This window comes from Dipodomys spectabilis, unplaced genomic scaffold, assembly GCF_019054845.1.
Source record: "Dipodomys spectabilis isolate Male_0828 unplaced genomic scaffold, ASM1905484v1 ptg000069l, whole genome shotgun sequence".
NCBI classification, from domain to species: Eukaryota; Metazoa; Chordata; class Mammalia; order Rodentia; family Heteromyidae; genus Dipodomys; species Dipodomys spectabilis.
In genome coordinates, this window is record NW_024870746.1 from 4,126,593 (window position 1) to 4,142,868 (window position 16,276).

General features: G+C 41.9%; 1 protein-coding gene across 2 annotated transcripts; it reads left to right on the top strand.

Moving 5' to 3' along the window:
- The first annotated feature begins 208 nt into the window (after positions 1-208).
- Positions 209-12,930, top strand: Cd5l (CD5 molecule like). 2 transcript variants are annotated; one of them, XM_042681825.1, is made up of 6 exons: positions 209-339; positions 3,605-3,631; positions 6,438-6,761; positions 7,820-8,131; positions 9,130-9,450; positions 11,431-11,545. In XM_042681825.1, exons 1-6 carry the CDS (start codon positions 312-314, stop codon positions 11,433-11,435), a joined length of 1,017 nt encoding a protein of 338 aa, XP_042537759.1. In that variant the 5' UTR covers positions 209-311; the 3' UTR covers positions 11,436-11,545. The 2 variants fall into 2 exon arrangements, with proteins under 2 accessions (XP_042537759.1, XP_042537758.1); XM_042681824.1 differs by having other exon boundaries at positions 210-339; positions 9,130-9,474; positions 11,455-12,930.
- Positions 12,931-16,276: the final 3,346 nt, after the last annotated feature.

Below are 16,276 nucleotides of genomic sequence, written 5' to 3' on the forward strand. Positions count from 1 at the left end.
AAGTTAGGCTTTCAGCAGAAGGAACTCCTGACAGCTTTCTCTTTTACTCTAATTTTGTTTTCAGCATCTCTCTGTCAATCTCAGCCACCTCTCTTCCTTCCTCTAGAACATGCTAGATTCAGCAGGTTCAGCTCTATCTGTTCTGCCTTCTGGAGCCACTGGCTTCTGGTCATTTGATAATGTTTCTGTTACACACAGGACCCCGCCTTTCTTCCTCCTCTTAACACAGTTGTAGCTCTGAACGAAACATTGCTGCCTGAGGCCAGCTTCTAGCTTTATGCTCTAGCTTATCTTCATTGGCTGCCTGAGTCATGGCTCTGCTGCTCTACTTGATTCTTGGTGAGTATCGTCTTCTGTTGGTTTAGGCCTCAGAGTTGTTTGGAAATTTGATTGGGACAATTTTCTTCCTAGACAAATTCAGATATTTTTCAAGAATGACTCCCTTTCTCCCACTTTTTTTTGTTTTTTTTGTTTTTGTTTTTGTTTTTTTTTTACATCTGGCAATCATTCTAAATCCTCATAAAGCCCACTAATTCACATTTAATTTATAATACACTTTGATTGTCAAAATTTTTTCTATTTTTTCTAGTACGCTGTCAGATTTATACAGTTTATCCAATTCCCCTTTTCCATAATTTCACTTAGATGGACTATTAATAAGAAGACAAATGAATGGATTTTGGGTAGCAGCCAGTAGAGCAAGGAAAGAAAGTAGAATTGATTGTTTTACATTGGTCATTTTGTTTGGTTTCCTCTGAGACATGTTTCACATAATGTTCCTCTAATTTTCTCTAGTTTTTTAATTACCTAGATTAGTTTTAGAGATTAATTTAGAAAATGGAATTTGGGAGCCACAGAGACCTGGATTTTGTCCTGGTTCTCTGATGCCTTAATTGCTTAAATTTTTTAGATGACTATATACTTCTCTCAATCTTGTTCTGTAATCTCTGAAGTGGAGGTAATATTATGTTTCTTAAAAGTTTTTGAGAGCTGGGAAGGTGGCTCAGTGGTAGAGTGCTTGCCTTGCATGTATGAGGTCCTGGATTCTATTCCTCAGCACCAAATAAGCAGAAAAAGCCAGAAGTAGTGCTGTGGCTCAAGTGGTACAGTACTAGCCTTGAGCTGAAGAGCTGAGGGACAGCGCCTAGGCTCTGGTTAAGGCCCCACGACCAAAAAAAAAAGTTGGGTTTTTTGTTGTTGTTTGTTTTTTGGGTCCGGTCGTGGGGTCTGAACTCTGGGCCTGGGCACTGTCCCTCAGCTCTTCAGCTCAAGGCTAGTGCTCTACCACTTGAGCTACAGCTCCACTTCCGGCTTTTTTCTTTTGGCTTATGTGGTATGGGGAATTGAACCCAGGGCCTCAGGCATGCAAGGCAAGCACTCTACCACTGAGCCACCTTTCCAGCGCCCCCCCCCCCCAAAAAAAAAGATTTTGAAAACCTTTTCATAAGACAACAAATAGCCTTTTTATAAGATAACTAATATCTGCTAAACCTGTACCCCAATCAATCGCATCAATTTTTTGTTGTCTTGATGACCCATTGCTCCCATTCCCCATAGCTAGCCCCTCATCTCTTGGGTGTGCTGTCTCCCATGCAGTCCCATGGCCTTCTTGCGATCCTATTGTCTTCATTAAGTCTTTCCAATACAAGCCACCTGTATTATCCCCCAGCCAAAATGCCACAAGTCATTCACTGCCTCTGTCACTTCTGTACATGTAGAGGAGGCTTGGTACATTCTCTTTCCTTTTCAGGTACCCGGGTTTTGTGTGGGAGGTTATGCAACAAGTTACTATACTATACTATTGTCTCCAGTTTTAGACAGTCACAGACAGGCATCACTCAGCCTGAAAGTGGCCATATTCTGAAAATTAATGACACAGTGCTAATAAGAAATTATATGGAGATAGTTCCTACCAAAAAAAAAAAAAGCAATGATTCTAGGGTTAATCACTAAAATAGTTGGATCTGTCTGAAAAGCTCTAGGCAGGAGGGAGGTCCAAAGATAATTTGCTCTTGTCAGGCACCTGTGACTCACGCCTATAATCTTAGCTACTGGGAGGCTGAGATTGAAGATCATGGTTCAAAGCTGAAAATGACAAAGCTGTGAGATCCTTGTTTCCAATTAAGCAGCAAAAGAAAAAAAGCTGAAAAAGTACAGTTTTGGCTCAAGTGGTAGAGCACCATCCTGGAGCCTAAAAGATAAGGGACAAAGCCCAGGTCCAGAGATTAAGTCCCAGTTCAAACAATAAACAAAAATAAAACAACAATGAAAAAATATGCTTGATCTTTCAGAAGACTCTTATAAGAGCGGTAGGCCAGTTATGTAGTTGAAAATATCTTGGCCCCAGGGATTACTTAAGGTTGCAGGGCTCAGGACTGCTTACAGCATAAGGAAAGAGCTTAATGGGCAGATGGACTGGAGGCTCAGGCTCCTGGGCCAGGAACTATGGTTCAAAACAGTTCCCCAAACCTCCATTCTGGTTTTCATCCTGATCTTTGAAGTCTTATGTAACTCATCTCCAGAACCTGGATGGGTATAGGGTATTTATTCTGCTTCTGTGGCCCAAGAGGTTCAGCCAGGATCCAAAATAGTATATATAGATTTTTTTCAGGCCATGTGGTGGCCTTGTCAAGGGAACAAAGTTCCATACATAGATTCCCATGGGGGAACACCTCAATGTTCCCAAACTGTGCTGGTAACTCTAGAGGCTGGGCAATTCTGCACTTGCCTTTGACGGTCTGCTCTCCCTTCCCCACATGGTACCATTGCCTTCCCCACCACCAGTACAGCTTCTCAGGAGCTTCCAGAACCTTTCCTGTTGAACCAAGAAGCTGCCTTCTAACCCTACCCCACCAAATCAAAGCAGTCTAACTCAATAAATGGAAAATCAAATCTATCAGTGTCTGGGGTTGAGCCACCATTGTATGTAAAAGGAATAGCTGTATTCAGTGTCTTTTGAGCTTGACCATCCCAGAAGTGACCATAGAATTGAACTTGGAGGTGCTCTATCACAAAAAATTGGCAAGAATTAAGACAGAGTTGTATTCTTTAAACAAAGCCTGGTTTGGTGACCTTACTCCCTTCCTTTTAAAAAAATATATTTTTTAGGACTGGGAAGTTGGCTCAGTGGTAGAGTGCTTGCCTTGCATGCATGAGGCCTTGAGTTCAATTCCTCAATACCACTTAAGCAGAAAAAAGCCGGAAGTGGTGCTGTGGCTCAAGTGGTAGAGAGCTAGCTTGGAGCTGAAGAGCTGAGGGACAGCACCCAGGCCCAGAGTTCAAGCCCTATGACCAACAACAACAACAACTATGCATATATATATATATATATGTATATTATAGGTACATGAGTAAGATAATGAGTACATTTACTATTGAGCATTGTTACCCCTTTCTTTGTTTTTCCCCTACCATCCCTTCTCGCCCCACCTCCCCAACTCCTCCCTCCCCCCACAAAGTTGTAAAGTTGGTTGGGAAGACTATACAAAAGAAACAAAAAAAATCACATAGTACATTAAAAGTACATTAAAAACAACAGCAACAAAGATAAAACCTTTGTGTCCCTATCTTATATGATCATCCTTCCTTTTTTTCTCTCCCCCAGCTATTGGCATCAGACCTGGATTCTTAGGTAAGGCTTATTTATTTATTTATTTGTGGTTGTTGTTCCCAAGAGGATATTTAGAAGACAGAAGAATAGTATGAAGTTTCCTAGGTCATAAATAGAAACTGTGGTTCGAAACAAGCCCTCAGACCTTCCATTTTGGGTTTCCACCCATCTTATAAGTCTTGTGTAGCTAGATTTCCATCTCTAGAACAAAGATAGGCTTAGAGTGGTTATTCTGTCAGTGGTTATTCTTCCATGGTCCAAGAGGTTCAACCAGCATCCAAAGTAAGATATAACCTTATTTTAGGCACCTTTGTGGACCTCTTTTTAAAAATTTTTTTATTGTGAAAATACCGTACAGAGGGGTTCCAATTTACATGGGCAAGGAAATGAAGTACATTTCTTTCTTTTTTTTTTTATTGTAAAGATACTATACAGAGGGTTACAGTTACATGAGTGAGGTAATGAGTACACTTCCTCTTGAACATTGTTACCCCCTCCATTGTTTTCCCTCTACCATCCCCTCCCTCCCTCCCTTCCCCGAGGTTCTTTTTTTTTTTTTTTGATTGTGATTAAGTGATTACATAATTTCAAAGTCACAAGTTCATTCTAACTTTCCTGGAGCAAATTGTCTATCACAGTCTGTAATATATAACAGTGTTCACATGTTATATACCATATTTGTGATCAGCAGCATGGGGATATTTAGTAGTGGTTCAACCAGATGAGCGGGAGTTCTTTGTTTCTTAAGTCCTGTTAGTTTTGTCGTATCACCTAACATTTTGGATTTAGCATCCACTTATCAGGGAGACCATGTACCGTTTGTCTCTTCGTTCTTGGTGAAGTACATTTCTTATCTAGCATTGTTGCCTCCTCCTTTGTTTCCCCTTCCCATCCCTTCCCATCTCCGCGTGCCCCCCCCCAGCGTCTCCCCCCCCTGCACTGAGCTATTTTTATTATTGAATTTTAATTTCTAGCTGTAGTTTCCATTCCTCATATTAGCACCCCATTCCTCACCTAAACATTAAGGAGGAAAAGGAAACAAAAAAGAATAATTCAAACTAAACTTCTCAGCCAGATCAGAATTTTCTCACTGAACCACTATGTTAAGGTTGATTCTAAGCTGATTCTGGGAAATTTGTGTGAAGTTGAGACAAGGCAGACAGTAGGAAATGTGGCCCTCCGGGGTCATATCGTGTAGCAGGTAATTATGTAGGCTTCTATTAGGCTGTTCATATTCTAATAGGTCACAGACCAACACTAAAGATATGGTGCTTCCTGGTACACCAGGAAAACTTGACCTCTCCCAGCTAACTCTGCCACTGCATAGAGATGTGAAAGATTCATTCCCTCTCCTCTACTGCTTTGAGGTTGTAGTCAACTTGGTAGGATTGTCTCAAGCCACCAAATACAAACTCTTCAAGGGTAGAAATCCTATCTATCCTATCTGTCCTATCTCATTCATCATGGTTCTCTGAGATTGCAAATAATACCTGGAAAGCAAAATGTGTCAACATTTGTCATCTGATGGGTTCTTCTTGGGTTTCTCTACATGGCCTTTTCTGCTCTAACTCTGTGTGTTGGTGGAAGGGAGACAATTTCTGTTGGTCTTTCACATACCTAGAGTTCTAGTCATGAAACAGAATGAAGTCACTGGTTCCTCAGAACTTATCTGGAGGTTTTTTGTTTTGTTTTGTTTTGTTTTGACAATATCTGGGGCTCCAACTCTGGGCTATGCACTGTTGCTGAGCTCTTTTTGCTCAAGGCTAATCCTCTAGGACTTGAGTCACACTGAAACTTCTGGATTCTTTTGTGATTAATTGGATATAAATGTTGTACAGACTGTCCTGAGCAGCCTAGCTTGGAACGGCCATCCTCACATATCAGCCTCCTGAGTAGCTAGGATTACTGATGTGAGCCAACAGTACCGGGCTTATCTGGAGGTTTTGTGGTGACTCTTTGGCTTTTTAATCCTCTAAGCAAAACACCGAAGTTCTGAAACTATAAAGCTCTGACTCTTCCCTTGCTGATGAGTGTTCTTTGTTATTTCTTCTGAGTTAGAAGGGTGGGTAGGAGAGGGGGGAAGAAGAAGAAAGAAGAAGGAGGAACAGGAAGAGGAGGAGGAGAAGGATGAGGAAGAGAAAGAGGAAAAGCAAGGGAAGGAGGAGGGGGAGAGAGAGAGAGGAGAAAGAGAGAGAGAGAGGAGAGAAATTGTTCAGCTCAATCTACATATAACCTCAATGTGGCTAACATGGACTGTGTGTGTGTGTGTGTGTGTGTGTGTGAGAGAGAGAGAGAGAGAGAGAGAGAGAGAGAGAAAGAGAGAGAGAGAGAGAACCATGAAAAGGAAGAAAACAACAGATATCATCCTTACACTTTTGTCCTAGCCTATTGGATCCAATCTGAACAGTATGGCCACAGGGCCATTCATCTCCTCTCTGAGGCCCATTTTTCTTATCTGTGAAATACTGACAGGGATGTGATCCTCTGAATAGCTCCTGATTCTGACAACTAGAAAATCTAAACACTCTTCTGAATTTTCAACCAGCCTCTTCGCTTGAATATTTAACCTGAAAAGGTAAGCAGTCATGTCTTAGCGTCTTGAAGTGTAGCTTCTCGGTAAGATACAATTGAGGATATAATAGAATCAGGACTCAGATAGGAAGTCTTGAAGTTCCTCTCCTTTCTTATTCCTCTGAACTCTCCTTTATAGTCCCCCAACTCTCCACACCTTCTGTTAAGGGTTGGAAGGCTCCCAGACTGACTGTCCATCCCTAAGTACCCTTTGCACCCCTCTCAAGCCACCAGCTAACATCCCGTCTCTTTGCAGAATTTCCATCTGGAGTGCGGCTGGTGGGAGGTCCCCACCGCTGTGAAGGGCGGGTGGAGGTGGAATGGAAGGGCCAGTGGGGCACCGTGTGCGATGATGGCTGGGGGATGGAGGAAGTGACTGTGGTGTGCCGGCAGCTGAGCTGTGGAGAAGCCAAGAGAAGTTCCAGCGGTTTCCAATATAAGCCGTCAACAGAAATTGTGCCAAGTGTCCTTATCCAGAGCGTGGATTGCAAGGGGACAGAAGATACACTGGCTCAATGTAAGCTGGAAGAGGATGTTTTTGATTGCTCACGTACCGAAGAGGCTGGAGCATCGTGTGAGAGTAAGTACAGCAGACTCAAGGACTATTACCCCACTCTCCGTACCCCACGTGGTCACTCTTGTTCATCTTGATCTCTGCCATGGACTTTCACACCTGGAATCACTGGACCCTAGTCTCTCACATCTCCCACATTCTCAGCTGTGATCTCTGGAGACAATATCCATTCCTAGAATTGTTACTTCTGCTTGGCTGAGTTCATATTTTTCTCTTAGATTCAAGCCATATGCCAATCTTTTTTTTCCCTTTCTTATTTACAAAGATGCAATTATATACAGAGCCAACAGCCATGGAACTTGTTGAATGGTATCCTGCACACCATTGGGTAAAGTTATGGGGAAGATATGAGCTTATGAGGCATGATATGTACTTCTGTAATTGTTCTGATTCTCAAGAAGTCTGCCACCTAGTTGGGAAGACAGATGCTGATGGGAACTCAACACAACACAGACAGATGATTGACATTTAGATGGATGGATACATACATAGACATACACGCCTTTACTTTCTTATATATATTTATTCTTTATGTACTAATACTCTCTCCCTGTGTATCCTTTCTCTTCCTTTAGACCATGATTTGGCTGAAAGGTTAATCTATATCTCCTTCTTTGTTGCCCTACCAGAGAAACTGTCATCTTTCCCCCTATGCTAAAGTCTCATTCTTGCTTCCTAGAAAGGTGGAGGCTAAGAGCATGAATATGGAATATTCATGATTCATGCTAATGTTGAATCAAGAAGGTTTTGATCTTTTATATTAACCTTTATTAAACCAATATGGCCTCTGTCTCCTGAGAAGTAGAATGGGAAAATAATTTGAAATTTTTTAAATGCTACAGAATCATCATGATTTGGCCTGGGACTGAGAAATCACATTCACTTTATTGAGTCACAACCATTGTCACAGAAACCATCCATCAGGCAGTGATTAGCCCTCTTACTTAACACAATACTAAACACTAAGAACTGAGCCATAGGTACACTGGGGCCTCTTTTCTGAAAAGACCATGTATGTGCAAGAAAGAAACAGGTATTTCCCCCTTTCTTCTCTCCAACTCCAGAGAGTGTGCGGCTGTCCAGCGGCCGTAGGCGGTGCGAGGGGCGAGTGGAGGTGTGGCACCAGGGACAGTGGAACACAGTGTGCAACACAGGCTGGAACCTCCGGGCTGCGAAGGTGGTGTGCCGGCAGCTGGGATGTGGGAGGGCCCTACTAACCCGAAGACAGTGCAACAAGGCTTCTCGCGGCCAAGGACCCATCTGGACGAGCCAGATAGCATGCTCAGGGCAAGAAGCAGCCCTTCAAGATTGCCGTTTGGGGCTTTGGGAAAAGAACAACTGCACCCATGATGAGGATGCCTGGGTGGAATGTGAAGGTAAGGGAGGCAATGCCTACACATCCAGAAACTGGGTTCATCCACAGAGGGGGCTACATGGAATCCCATTCCAACAATACAACCAGACCCGTGCATGCCCCCATTGTAGAGAATTGCATGGATTGTCAATGGAGATGATAGTAGTAATCGTCTTTGGATAAGAAAATGCTCTCAAAACACTATGCATTACATTAATATAAACTGTTGTTCTATGGAATTCTATATTATAGAGACTGGGCATGCTATTCCATGTATGTTGAGTTTTTTCCTTTAAAAAATTAGAAAGGCTGGGCGTTGATGGCTCACGCCTGTAATCCTAGCTACTCAGGAGGCTGAGATCTGAGGATCGCGGTTCAAAGCCAGCCCGGGCAGGAGAGACCGTGAGACTCCTATCTCCAATAAACCACCAGAAAACCGGAAGTGGCGCTGTAGCTCAAGTGGTAGAGCGCTCGCCTTGAGCTGAAGAGCTGAGGGACAGCGCCCAGGCCCAGGGTTCAAGCCCACGACCAACAAAAAAATAAAAAATAAAAATAAAAAAAATTAGAAAGTCATTTATAAATGTTAAATATATAAAGTTAGATGGGGAAGTAAGAAGATCTTGGTTTAAAGAAGGCATCTGAGGAGGCCTAGAGAACAATCTGCAGTCACAGAAATGCATGCAGAAGGCTGGGCACTGGTGGCTCACCTCTGTAATCCTAGCTACTCAGGTGGCTGAGATCTGAGGCTTGAGATTCAAAGCCAGCTCTGGTAGAACGGTCCATGAGACTCCTATCTCCAATTATCTAGCAGAAAGCCAGAGTGAAGATATGGCTCAAGTGGGAAGATGTCTACCTTTAGTAAAAAAGCCAAGCAAGAGTGCAAGGCCCTGAGTTCAAGCACCAGGACAACTAAACACCTGGAATGTTTCAAATGTGCTTATGGGATTTGGTGAGGATGTAGATAATCTTATTGTTCCCCTATCTCCTCTCTAACCTCCAACTTCCTTCTCCACCCTACAGATGGTTTTGAACTGAGGCTAGTAGGAGGAGACAACCACTGCTCCGGGAGACTGGAGGTGCTGCACAAGGGTGTGTGGGGCTCAGTCTGCGATGATGGCTGGGGAGAGAAGGAGGACCAAATGGTTTGCAAGCAACTTGGATGTGGACAGTCCCTCTCTCCATCCAGCAAAGCCCGGAAAAGCTATGGCCCTGGGGTGGGTCGCATCTGGCTTGATGATGTTCGTTGCTCAGGGGAAGAGCAGTCTTTGGAGCAGTGCCAGCACAGGTTTTGGGGGTACCATGACTGTACCCACAAGGAAGATGTGGCAGTGATCTGCTCGGGTGAGTTTTTTTTTATTGTGAAAATACTGTACAGAGGGGTTACAATTCCATGGGCAAGATAGTGAGTACATTTCTTATCAAGCATTGCAGCCTCCTCCTTTGTTTTGCTCGGGTGAGTTCTATAGGTGAGTTCACAAGGATGGCATGGAGGGTCGTGGAGGGAGAAGAGTGACAGGGCTAGACTAGGGAGATAAAGGAGCTCTACCAGGACTACAAAGCTGCCTGTAGTCGCCACTTGTCCATGAATTCTTCCAGGGATAGGACTGGGGCATTCTTGGGGATCCCAAGAATGAGTTGTTTTCTTGGGAAGTGGGTATATGGGAGGAGTACAGGGATATTGCAACAAGCACACAGTTATTGACTAGAAGAGAAGATTGGAAAATGATTTGCTCAGCACCTTTATATTAAACATGAAGAGAGAGAGAAAACACAAAAAACCTTCTAAAATCATCAAAATTGCCTTCAGCATAGTCTCTACTGTGTACCACCATTGTATTTGTTCACTTTTTGTCCCTCCATTTCTGTGGCTTCCCCTCTCCAAAGACAGATAAATAAACAAAGGAGACAAACATTAAATCATAATGAAGAACTAAAATGATCAATCTTTACTCCCAAGCCAGGGTTAGTTCTCCTAGGCCACACAGTCTTAAACACTAAGTTTGAACCGTGGAAGATGGTTCCACTTTGTTCTATTTGTTGTCACAACCAAGACTTTATTTCCAGTGTGTGTGGAATTACGTCAAGGGATTCTCTGAGACTGTGCAAGAGAACCTGATCAGAGAGAACAGGATACTAGCTCAGAAACACAGGCTTCTTCAGTGAAAGAAAAGTTCATGGTCTAAGTATAGACGTTGAAGGAAAGGCAGATTCAAGAGCCACAGAGCTGGAGCCCAGTTATAGAACTAGGGTTGAAAGCTGGCTGTGCAAATCTCCTAGTTAACTAACTTTCTCTGGAACTAGGTAAGAACCCTGGGTGTGGTGATTCACACCTGTAATCTCAGCCACTCAGGAGGCAGAAGTTCAGGAGGATCACAAGGATCAAGGCCAACTTGGGCAAATAAAAAAGGAGTTGGTGACTCCTCCTCATCTCAATCAACAAGTTGAGTATGGTAGCATGTGTCAGTAATACCAGCTATGTAGGAGGCTGTAGTTAGAAGGATCACAGTCCGAGGCTGGCTATGGACATAAACAGAAGACTACCTGAAAAATAACTAAAGCAAGCAAAGGACTGGGGGTGCTGCCCAAGTGATAGAGCACTTGCCTATCAAGCATGAAGCCTTGGGTTCAAACTTCAGCACTGTCAAACATAAAGAAAAAGAATCGTTCTGTACCAAGGAATGTGGGGAAACAGTTAATGCCCAGAAATGGTTAGATTGAGTGAAAAATACACCAGGGTTCCAATCCCACTGCTGCTTTTTTGAAGGTGTGTAATCTTAGACACCTGTCATGTTTGCTTCAAAGACCTTTCCACAGGTCTGTATTCATGGCTTCAACCAGCCACAGACTGCAAATATGTAGTTGAAGAAAACTTACATCTGAACTGAATATACACAGACCTCTCTTCCTATCATCATTCCTTTAACAGTACAGCATAACAAGTATTTACACAGCATTTGCATTTCCGTAGCTATTATAAGTAATCTAGAGAAGATTTTAAAATACACTGGAGGATATGCTCGGCTAAATGCACATTTTTATAACACAGATTTACATAAGGGAAGGAACACCTGTAGATTCTGGTTTCCTTGGGAATCCTGGAACCAATTTTCTGTGGCTACTGGGAAATTACTGTACTGGTCATTGACTCACATGGGACCTAGTTGCATATGACTCTGGGGTATTGCCCTAGATTCTGAAGTGACAGTTTCTTTTTGTCCTGTTCTAAGCCCCAATTTACTTCCTTAACTAGTTTAGCTTGAATGAAATCATTTATTCCAAGTTGATCCTCATCCTTACTTCATTTTCCTCTTCTCTTTACAGAGTAGTACCCTGCATTGTTTTTCCTGCTGCGTGACTTGGCTCTTAATGGCCCTGTGTGTTCCCTGCTGGTCTCCTGGGCCCTGATTATCCTACTGGCCATGCTGGGCCTCAGACTTTAGCCACTGCTCCAGAGTCTTAATGCTGTGCTGTGCCTCGATCCCAGAACCAGGCAAGCCCATCACCTCAAGATATGAACTGCAGAATCTGGCCTTTCCCGTCTCTTTCCAATCTACCACAGCCCATAGATGGCCACTGTAACTAGTGGGAGATAGGTGTGTACAATAACATTAAAGGAATAAAACCACAAAAACATTATCTGAGAGAGAAGGCAGGAAGACAATTGATTTGGAACTTGAGGGGAAGCAGTCTTCTTGAACTCTTCTTCTCAAGTTTCAGGTGATCATAATACTACTATGCGATTTCTTGGTGAAAGAGGAATGCTTTTAGTAGCAGAGCAGTGTCCCATAGTACTACCCTGTCATAGTTTTAATCTTAAATGTCTCCCCTAAACTCATATGTTTGAGCAGTGTTCAGAGGGAGAGCTTTTTAGGGATGATTGGATCATGAAGCATCTGACCTCATGAATGGATTAATTCATTGGTGGATTCATACCTCAGTGGACTGTTGGGAAATAATGGAAACTTTAGGAGTGGGGCCTCACTGGAGAAAGTAGATAATTAACGGCGTGCCCTTGAAGGGTATATTTTGTTCTCTTCCTCTCTCTTCCCTTGCTTCCTGGTCGCCATGAAGTAGACAGCTTTGCTGTATGTACCACCAGCTCCTTTTCATGGTGCTCAGAAATAGAACCAAGTAACCATGCACTGAAACCCTGAAACTGAGCTACAAGGACTCTTTCCTTCTTTAAATTGATTTTCTCAGGTTTGTGATAGCAGTGGAAAGCTAGCACATAGCTAGCCCATAGACCTTCTATTAACACTGAGGGAAGAAAAGACATTTCATCTTCTGGCTTTTTCCAATAAAATATCTTTGTTTACCATCCCTGACAACATGGTTGGAATTCAAAAAAGGAATCACATAAATGCATTTTACTTCATCTGGTTAAAATATATTATTTCTGAGGCAAGGTCAGCCGAGAGGCAGAGCGGTTGAGTTTCATGCCAAGCAAAGTGTTTTCCTTTTATCAATAGAGACTTTGAAGACTGTAAATCTCAGGTGAGTCAGATTGATACTAAGGAGAGAATTGGAATTTAATTGTAACAATTGGCAATTTTAGATTCTGGGCTAAGTTGATGCTAGTTATACTGTAGATTGATTTATGTTGTCTAATATATAATTTCACAGAATTGCCTCCAACCAAAACAACCCCAACCAGTTTACTTATTTTAAATGAACAAACTTATAATCCGTCCATCTTTGTCAAGGCTGACTGGATAAGCACAGTTGTTAATGATGTGTAAATTGTCACTGCATTTAAGAAACCAAATATATATGGATCTAAAAACATGAGGACTAGGGTCTGTAATAAAGGCATCACTTCAAGATACTGTTCTTGAATAGCCTTCGTTCCAGCTGTTCTACAAGGTGCCATTTAAAGTTCATCATCTCTACATTAAAACATAGATCTGTTAAAGATCCCATGAAAATGGGCAGTAGAAGACAAGTCTCTCAACAATGACAGCTAGTCCATGTCTTCAGTTGGAAAGGCAGTCTTCAACTTTGCTACTTGGTCAACTTCCAGTCCCTCTCAATGGCTTTACTATGTCACTTAAATCAGGTTGCATACAACCTTGCTTAAATCTTTTACAGAGTTTCCTGTTACACATAAGTCAAACATAAACTTAGAAGGATACACACAACTGAGTCCTACTTAGTCTCTCTTTTTTTTGGTTGTTTGTTTATTGTTATTGTTGTTTTGAGGAACTTGAATTTGAACACAGGGCCTTGCCACTTTACCACTTGAACCATGTCCCAACTCTTTTCTGTTGGAATTACAGACACTTGACACCATGGCCAGTTTTGAGATGGACATTTTTGTACTTTTTTGCCTTGGTTGGCCTTAAAACTTCAATCCTCTCAGTCTTTTGTCTCTCAAGTACCTGAGATTACAGGCATCAACCACCAGACCTTAATCTCCAACCATTTCATACAAGCAAAGGTTTCTTTATTACATTCTGTCTTACTATGCTTCATAGATACTGTGTATTTTGCACATTTAATGCTTGTAACAACACAGTATTGAGTTTGGGCATCATTTTTCCAATAGCTCATACTTGATTTTTTTCACATTTTTTTCTTTTTAGCAATACAGCATTCTTTTATAAAGATGCATGATTTTTGTTGTTGTTGTTGTTGGTCATGGGGCTTGAACTCTGGGCCTGGGCGCTATCCCTGCACTCTTCAGCTCAAGGCGAGCGCTCTACCGCTTGAGCCACAGCACTACTTCCGGTTTTCTGGTGATGTATTGCAGATAAGAGTCTCACAGACTTTCCTGCCCCGGCTGGCTTTGAACTATGATCCTCAGATCTCAGCCTCCTGAGCAGCTAGGATTACAGGCGTGAGCCACCGGTGCCCAGCTAAGATGCATGAATTTTTTAAGACACTGTGATATTATATTTAATAAATTACAGTATAATTTATGTATAATTTTAGCATACACTAGGAAGCCAAAACCTTAATATGACTTGCTTTATTGTGTATTTTCTCTATGGCTCTGGTTTGGAACCCACATCTGCATTATCTCCAAAGTATGATGTAAGTGCCCATTTTAGCACATGGATGGATTTCTATCCTTTCCTCAGCACAGCAAATTTCCTAGCCTGTGCTGAGTCTCCCACAGGGAATGGGTTTGAAGAAGAGAAACAGTTTGGACATGTTGAGTTTGATATGTATTAAACCTCTGTGCAGACACGTTCATGAAAAGTTTAGAGAGAAAGTCTGGTCTTGGTGATATAATCTAGTCAATTCCACACGTGTGGAAATCAAAGTGCTTCAGTGATGAGAAAATAATTGATACTGAAACAGAGTTGGCCCTAGGGTACCATAACATTTGACTTGGAGCTGCAGACCAAAGGCAGATTCTCTATTGGGTGGTTATCAGGGAACTCATATGAGCAGGCTGAGATCTGAGGATCGAGATTTGAAGCCAGCCTGAGCAAAACAGTCTGTGAGATTCTTATCTCCAATTAACTACCAAAAAACTGAAAGTAGAGGTGTAGCTCAAGTGGCAAACTGCAGCCTTGAGTGAATAAACCAAGCAAGAATACAAAGCTCTCGGGGCTGGGAAGGTGGCTGAGTGGTAGAACGCTTGCCCTGCATGCATGAGGCCCTGGGTTCAATTCCTCAGCACCACATAAGAAAAAAGCCGGAAGTGGCGCTGTGGCTCAAGTGGTAGAGTGCTAGCCTTGAGCTGAAGAGCTGAGGGACAGTGCCTAGGCCCAGAGTTCAGGCCCCAAGACCAAAAAAAAAAAAAAAAAGCCCTGATTTCAATCCTTAGTAAAACACACAGATACACAAAAGAAAGAAAAAAGAGAAAGAAAGAAAAAAAGAAAGAAAGAAACAGAGAGAGAGAAAGGATAATAAATGTCAAATCTTTTAATTTATGGGAAACCTTACAAAAGACAAATCCAATAAAAATAGCAGAAAAAATAAATGGTTGCACACTCTGGGAGGATTGGGCGGCTAGGAAAGGGTAAACACATAACAAAAACCATGTTGTGATGATAGAAATATTCTTGACTGTGACTGTGACTGCACTTACATTAGTGTGTTTGTCAACCTTCATTATGCTTGTAGACTTACAATGGATTCACTGCAGTGAATGGCAACTATACCCAAGAAGCTGATTTATTAAAAAAAAAAGCTTTTGAATCTGAGGCGGAAGGGAGATATTTTAATCTGAAGAAGTGGAGAGGGCACTGGAGCAGGACACACGTGAACACAGGAAAAGAGATGTGAAACACACAATGTGTGTGAAAGCTCTTTACACCCTAAGTTTAGAAGGCTTCACCTTCTCAAGAAGGAAAATTTTCTTTGTTCATCCTAAAACTTTAAACTTGACAATTACATACATCTTCCAGTCCAATAAACAACGTTACGAGCACATCTATCTCCTTTTCAGCAATTTCTCCTGGGGCCTTTAACCTAGATCCCCAAATTGCTCTTTTTTCTCTCTAGTTTAAGCATCTTTGATGACACCATACTCTTCTGTCTTTCTCTTAGATGTGAGACCTGGACTCTGATGTCATTACTAGACATCACCTTTTTGTATACCCTAACAACTGAGCTTCCAAACATTTTCTTGCTATCTGTATTCCTAGATACTGAAAGATTGTAGAATTTTTAAAATTAGCATAGTTTATTCTCCTCCAATTCATAATTGAATTATATGCCAGCTCTGGGTGACAAGACTTGTAACCCTGGTGTACTAAAGAGAGCAATGGGAGAGATACAGAAATTTCCCCCCCCCCTTCCCAAACAATCAATCCTCTCTTATATTAATGTGTGTGTGTGTGTGTGTGTGGGTGTGTGTGTATTCCACATGTGAGAGAAAATACAGTATCTTTCTTTTGTAGTTTGGCTTATTTCATTTAACATGACCATCTCCAGTTCTATCTATTTTTCTGCATTTCTGCAAACAACATAATTTCACTTCTCTTTAAGTCTGAATATTACTCCACTGTGTACATATACCACAAAGTCTTTACTCATTTGTTGAGAGCTACATGAGCAGATTTCATTGCTTGGCTATTGTGAATAATGCTGCAAATGGATGTGCATTTATTCTATAAGCTGAAGACTTGAACTAAACTATAAAAAGGACTATGGGTCAACACAGGAGAAGTAATAAAGATTAACCACTAGGGGAGCTTATTTTTTCTTCTATTTT